The 6608-nt window shown below is 52.6% G+C and overlaps 2 protein-coding genes across 2 annotated transcripts in view; one reads left to right on the forward strand and one right to left on the reverse strand.

The window, feature by feature from the left end:
• OSCAR (osteoclast associated Ig-like receptor) overlaps positions 1 to 4198 on the reverse strand; it is a 6865-nt gene extending 2667 nt beyond the window's left edge. The window contains exons 1-4 of the mRNA XM_028478283.1: positions 4190 to 4198; positions 3480 to 3570; positions 1162 to 1461; positions 190 to 459 (exon numbers count right to left, since the gene is read on the reverse strand). Of these exons, the coding sequence (XP_028334084.1) occupies positions 190 to 459; positions 1162 to 1461; positions 3480 to 3570; positions 4190 to 4198 (670 nt within the window). The remainder of the gene's footprint in view (positions 1 to 189; positions 460 to 1161; positions 1462 to 3479; positions 3571 to 4189) is intronic.
• The window catches only part of NDUFA3 (NADH:ubiquinone oxidoreductase subunit A3), an 8662-nt gene continuing 3321 nt past the window's right edge, over positions 1268 to 6608 (forward strand). Inside the window, exons 1-3 of the mRNA XM_007113072.3 lie at positions 1268 to 1358; positions 4930 to 5097; positions 5317 to 5391. Coding sequence (XP_007113134.1) covers positions 5088 to 5097; positions 5317 to 5391 — 85 coding nt within the window. The 5' untranslated portion in view covers positions 1268 to 1358; positions 4930 to 5087. The remainder of the gene's footprint in view (positions 1359 to 4929; positions 5098 to 5316; positions 5392 to 6608) is intronic.

Raw genomic sequence — 6608 nt, forward strand, 5'->3', positions numbered from 1 at the left:
GGACCCCTGGGTCTGAGGGAGGAGGGGCCGGGGGCCGGGACCCCTGGGTCTGAGGGGGGAGGGGCCGGGGGCCGGGACCCCTGGGTCTGAGGGGGGAGGGGCCGGGGGCCCGGACCCCTGGGTCTGAGGGGGGAGGGGCCGGGGGCTCTGGACCCCTGGGTCTGGGGGCAGAGGGCTGGGGCCCCTCACCGGCCGCGCTGACGCCCAGCCGCTCGCTGCGCACGTAGGGGGCGGAGGGCGTGTGGTAGTAGCAGCTGTAAGTGCCGGGCGCGCGGGCGCCGAGCAGCGGAAGTCCGCCCAGGGCTGCGCCGAGTCGCCGCTGCGGGGCCGCCACGCCCTCGCCGTACAGCGCGAAGCTCGTGACCCCCAGGCGGCCGGCGCAGCGCAGGCTCACGTTGGTCCCGGGCAGCGCCACCACCGGCCCGGGCAGCGCCACCAGCGACGGGCGCGGCAGCTCGTCTGCGGGGGAGGAGGACCGGGACAGCGGGGCTAAGGTTCTCTCTCCCCTCCGCTTCTCTCTCTCCCCAGTTCCAACCCCCATCTCCCCTCCCCGCTCTCTCCCCCCCGCCCCCGCCCCCACTCTTCCCGTTTCATCCTCTCTGCGTCTCTGCTTCCTCCCTGTATGTCGCTTTTTCCCACTGTGCCGGTGCCTCACTAAAATTCTCTGTTTTTAACGTCCCACTCGTTAGGGTTTCACTCCCCCGGGTCTCAGAGGTTGCGCCTCTCCCAGGGTTTCTCAACCTCAGCACTAGTGACTTTTTTTTTTTGGATCTTAGTTCCCCGACCAAGGATTGAACCCGCGCCCTTGGCAGTGAAAGCGCGGAGTCCTAACCACTGGACGGCCAGGGAATTTCCACTAGTGACATTTTTGGATAGATCTGGATAATTCTTTGGGCGTGGGGTGTTGGGGGGTTGTACTGTCCTGTACACTGTAGGATGGCTACCCATGGGATGGCAGTAGCAAACCCTTCCCCAGTCGTGACAAGCAAAAATGTCTCCAGATGTTGCCAAACTTGGGGTGGGGGTGGGGGAGGTACAATCGCCCCTGGTTGAGAATCACCCCTGTTTCTCTGGTGTGTTTTTTCTCTCTCTCTGTCCCTCCTCCCCCTCCCTCATCCCACCTGTGTCCCTTCTCCACAGCCCCCTCCCCCAGGCTCTCACCTGTCACCAGCAGTTCCAGGGCATCACTGGGGTGGGACCAGACACCTGGTCCCCAGTCTAGCCTCTGGTAGCAGCAGCGGTAATTGCCCCCCTGGTCTGGGGTCACCTCCTCCAGGAAGAACTCCACCATCTCCTCAGATACATCCCGGTAAAGCACAGGAGCAATCTCTCCAGACTTGAAGAGCGCAAACCTCCAGGTGGGCTGGGGTGACCGGCACCTCAAAGTGACGTTGACCCCGGGGGTCACAACTGCAGCTGGCTGAGCCCCCAGCCACGGCTTGGGGTATGAGGCTGGGGGGACTGAATAAACGGGGCTGCCTGGGTCCTCAGGCTTCCTAGGAGCCCAAGGAAATGAGGGGGCAGCTGGGGTAGGAGGAGAATCTCCTTGAGAATCACTGGCCCTTTCTCAGCCTCAGTTCCCTGCTTGTAAAATAGGGGAGACGTTGGACCCCAACCAAGGCTTGTCAAAATTAGCTGCAAATCAGAGGAGCAGGGCATCAACTCCTGACCTTTACTCCATGGTTTTTAAACATCACTTCACGGGATTGGGTCCCAGAAATCTGTGATTTCAAATTGCCCTCCAGAATATTTGTACCATGTTTGACATATTTCAGTAGTTGCCAAAACTTGCTATCTATTTGGGGGAAAAATTGTTGTATCCCTACCTCACACCATTCCCCAAAACTAATTGCAGATTAATGTAAAGAACTACATGTGTTTAAAAAAAAAACTATAAAAAAGTATTAGCAGAAAATATAGGAAAATATATTTGTCTTGGGAGTAGAGAAGGCTATCTTAAAATATAAAATGAAGAACTCAGAAGGGACAAGGTTAATTAAGTTGACAGCTTCAACGTTTTTAAGCTGTGTATGAGAAAAGACATATAAATGAAGCTAGAAGACAAGTGACAGCACTGGCAGAAATGGCTTATTCATAAATCACATAGGTTACGAGTGTAGAAAGAAATCTTAGAGCCAGTTCAACTGAAAGTTGGGCAAAACATATGAATAGGCAATTCACAGAAGAGGAAGTCCAACTGACCAAAACACATTTGGGGGTTATGATGTGAAAGTTGTCCAACCTTAGTGATATTATTTTTAAAAACTAAAACAATAGTAAGACATTTTTGCCTCTCAGGTTGTCAAAAATTTAAATAATGGTTAACATTGTGTTTGGGTGACTATGTAGTAAAACAGGCACTTAGGTGCACTCAGCTGCACCTTTTGAGAAGTCATTTTGTCAGTTTCTATCAAGACACACAAAGGGCATGGCCAACCACCCAATAAGTCCACCCTAGACAAATGCACTTACATGGGCACAAAAAGCTTATACAGAAACGCTCACTGCAGCAATGATTGTGAGGGGAAAAGTTGGAAACAACCTAAATATGCATCAAGAGGACCAAGTAAACTAGAATCCAGCCGTACAATGGCAAATGCTAGACAGCAGCTTTAAAAAAGAGAGAAAAAAGTAGAGCTAGCTATAATGACATGGAAATGTCTCCAAGAGAGATTGCAAAGTGAAAAATGTAAGATGCAGAACAATGTGAGTCACGAAATATCAATTTTGCTTTGGGAGAAAAAGAAGTACAAAAATGTATACGTGTGTTTGAAAGCATGGAAATTTTTTATAAGGATTCAGACATTTTTTAAGGAAGATGAGGAAGGGGAAGAAGGAGGTTGTTATATGTCCCTTGATAATAATTTTTAAAACCATGAATATATGTTAGCTTTAACATTTAAAAAATAATGAAAATAAATTGATAGCTAAGGTATTAATGGTTCTCCAGGTGATTCTTATTTGAAGTTGGAGTGTAATGGAGGGAAATTGAGAGGAGGAAGAGGTCTCACCCATCAGAAACCCTGGAAAGAAACCCAGGGCTGTCTCAGGGAGGGGGACCCTACTTTCCAAAGGGGAATAATAGGCATTGCCAGAGATCTTATTTCTTGAGCCCTGCACTTTGCCAAGCTCTGAGCCAAGGGTTTCATGCATGTGATTTTATTAAATCCTCACAACAGCCCATTTTACAGAGAAATAAACTGAGTCTTAGCATTCAGTGGTTTGTTCAAGGTCATAAATGAATACGATGGTGAAACTGGGGTTCCAGCTTAGGTCTCTTTAACTCCAAAGTTCATGATCTTCACTACTTACCTATACTGGTCACTAAAATGAATGAGGAAGGAAGGAGGGAAAGAAATAAAGGAAGGGGGAGGGAAGTAAGGAAATCTGGGGGGAGGGGAGGCACCAAAATAAAATCTGAGTAGCTGGAAATGGGGTGTCAGCAACACACAGGAGAATGGGTGCGGAGTGTTACTCACCAGTTGGAGTGATGTCTGCGTGACGCACCAGCCCTATAGAAGGTCGAAGGGGCTTGGTCTTGTCAAAGCCCTCGGCTGCTCCCGGCCCCACCTCATTGGGCGCCCAGGACTCTAAGTCCCCAGGCCCTCTATCCTCTGGGAAACAGAAATCTTGCCCATACTTCCTCCTCAGTAGCCATAAATCCAGACTTCCAGTCCCCACTTATTTAAGAGCCCCAAAGTCTGGACCCAAGCCCCTCTTGCCTCTACACCCAAGAGTTCAGGCCCTTGGATTCCACCGTTTCCAGGAGACAATAATCTGAGCCCACAGTTTCTCCTCTCTGGGCTGCAGGAGTCTGGCCCCCCAGTTTCCTTCTTTCCCAGGTGTCTTGGCTTCTCCATCTCCCTCTCACATCAAGATCTAGGACTATAGGTTCTCTGTCCCCAGGAATTCAGATCCCTAGCCCTCTCCTGCTTCAAGATCTAGAGAATCCTGCCCCCAACTTCCTCCTCTTCCAGGAACCCAGGAATTCAGGACCCGTGGGTCCTCTTGCCTTAGGACCCAGGGGTCTGAGCCCCAGTCCTGTTATTCTGGCCTAGAATTCCAAACCCTCAGCTCGTGCCTCCTGATCACCCTGCACCTGCCCTCAGGGAGACCCCAGCCCAGCCAGGGGCCCAGGGAGAAGGGGGTGGGGTGTCTCACAGAGAGTCAGCAGCTGCAGATTCATCACCGGGGCCATGGTGGGCAGTTCTCGGCTAGAGCAGGAACAGGAGCCAGGGCTCGGCCGTGCCCTCTCCCCTACCAGGAAATGCGGCAACATCAGGAAGCCAGAGCCCTATTTAGGGAGGAGAAGGAAGGAGAGAGGTGGGGGCCCCTGGGTGATTGTGTCACAGCCCCATGGTGCTGTGGAAAAAGTTGGGAGAGGGCGCAGTCATAACTGTTGTGTTCATTAAACTTAAAAAAAAAAAAATTAGCACCTATTATGTGCCAGACCCTGTGCTACACAGTTGGGGGAAAGGGGCACAGAGGGAGTCAGACCCCATTACTGTGCTCAAGTAGCTCCCAGCCTGATGGAAAGGCAGATTCCGACCAGGTTAGTTAAAACAAAACAAAACAAAATGATGTACGCTATAATGGAGGTCACATAGGGCACTGTGAGAGTACACAGAAGGCCCCTAACCCTTCTGGGATGAGAATTAGGGCTTGCAGGACGAACTGATTTTAAGCTGAGACCTCAAATTGGTGATTCGTCCTCTCCCAGCCTCCGTTTGTCCATCTGTAAAATGGGCTCTCATAAGTAAACTATAAAATGAGGACTGATGCATTCCGCCTTAGCTGGGCCGCAGTAGGAGGACTGTAAGTTACTCCTCTGGAACGACTTTCTAGGCGGAGAGAAAAAAAGAGAGCGGCGGCAGGTGCGCCAAGACAGGTTTGCGCTTAAATCTACAGCACCGCCTCTTTTCCCCGCAGCCTTCGGCTAGGACCGCTGTTCTGCGCCAGTGCGCACGCGCGGATTCAGCCCGTGGAGGCTAGCGGGCCAGGACCACAACTCCCAGAGTGCTCCGCGCGCTCGCCACCGCTGCCGCAGCCGCCGCCGCCGCCGCCGCCGCCGCCGTTCCGAGACCAAGATGGCCGGGAGTAAGTGCGGGTACCGTCATCGCGCGGGGATGGTACCGGGAACCCCGGGTGGTGCCAGGGGCAGGGCAGGACGGAGACCCCGTGGAGGCGGTGGGGTCCGGGCCGGAGGGGGACGCAGAGGTCACGAGGGAGCTCCTCCAGGGCGGGGGTGGCGCGAGAGGGGTAGAGGTCACCGGGGGCATCACCTGCAGGGGTGACCCTCCTCTCCCACCCTTCCAGGAATCGCCGCCTTTCTCAGGAATGTCTGGGCCAAGGAGCCGGTGCTAGTGGCATCCTTCACCATTGGGGGTCTCGGTGCGTGAGTGCCCCAGGCGCGAAAGTGCATCACCCCCAATCGGCGTCCCGGCTTTATCTCCTCCACCCCCTAGAGGTGCCACTGCCGCCGACCAGTGCTCCATCGCCCCCCCATCGTTCCATCCTGTACCCCCGAGGCCCGACCGCCGCCCTCAACGTTCCGTGTCCCCACTTGTATGCCAACACCCCCACCCCTAGTATTATAACTCCTCCACCACCCCATCGCTCCCCACCCCGTACACACCCCCCCAAGAGGTCCAGAATCCATTCAAAGAAGAGGTTGTCAACCCTAACTGTGCATTATAATAGCTAAAAATAATAATAATAAATGAAAGGTAATGTCCTTATCCTCCCCTTTCACCCTCATTCCCTCCCCCCCAGATTCTAAATTGAATTGGGTGGGGTGGAGGTGGGGCTAGGGAATCTTGTGTCTTGTGAAAATCCCCCAGTGATTCTAATGTGCTTCTGCGATTGAGAACCTCGGCTGTAGAACTGGGCTACTTAGATTTCAAGGTGATGCTGTGGGTCTTGGTGAAATACAGGGTCTGATTCGGTAGGTCTGGGGTGGGTCTGGGGATGCTGCATTTCTAACACGTTCCCAGGTCTTGTCAATACTGCTGGTTGGCAGGCCACACACTGAGTGAGGTTCTAGAACACAGTTGTCCCACACGGCAGCCACGGATCACATGGGCCACTGAGCACTTGAAATGGGGCCAGTATGAATTGAGATGGTACATGTTACCCTGATGTAAAGCATACACCGGATTTCAAAGACTTTGTATAACAAAGAGTATATAAAATATCAATGTCTTTTATGCCGAGGATATGTTGAAATGTCTTGAGTATACCAGGTTAAATTTATTTTTTAATTTGTATGTTTTAACTTTTTTTTTTTATAAATTTATTTATTTATTTACTTTTGGCTGCCTTGGGTCTTTGTTGCTGCACGCAGCTCTTCTCTAGTTGCGGCGAGCGGGGCCTACTCTTTGTTGTGGTGCGCGGGCTTCTCATTGCGGTGGCTTCTCTTGCTGCAGAGCACGGGCTCTAGGTGCACGGGCTTCAGTAGTTAACAGCACGAGGGCTCAGTAGTTGTGGCTCGCAGGCTCAGTAGTTGTGGCGCACGGGCTTAGTTGCTCCGCGGCACGTGGCATCTTCCCGGACCAGGGCTCGAACCCGTGTCCCCTGCACTGGCAGGCGGATTCTTAACCACTGCGCCA

The sequence above is a fragment of the Physeter macrocephalus genome, chromosome 17, assembly GCF_002837175.3.
Source record: "Physeter macrocephalus isolate SW-GA chromosome 17, ASM283717v5, whole genome shotgun sequence".
Classification (NCBI taxonomy): domain Eukaryota; kingdom Metazoa; phylum Chordata; class Mammalia; order Artiodactyla; family Physeteridae; genus Physeter; species Physeter macrocephalus.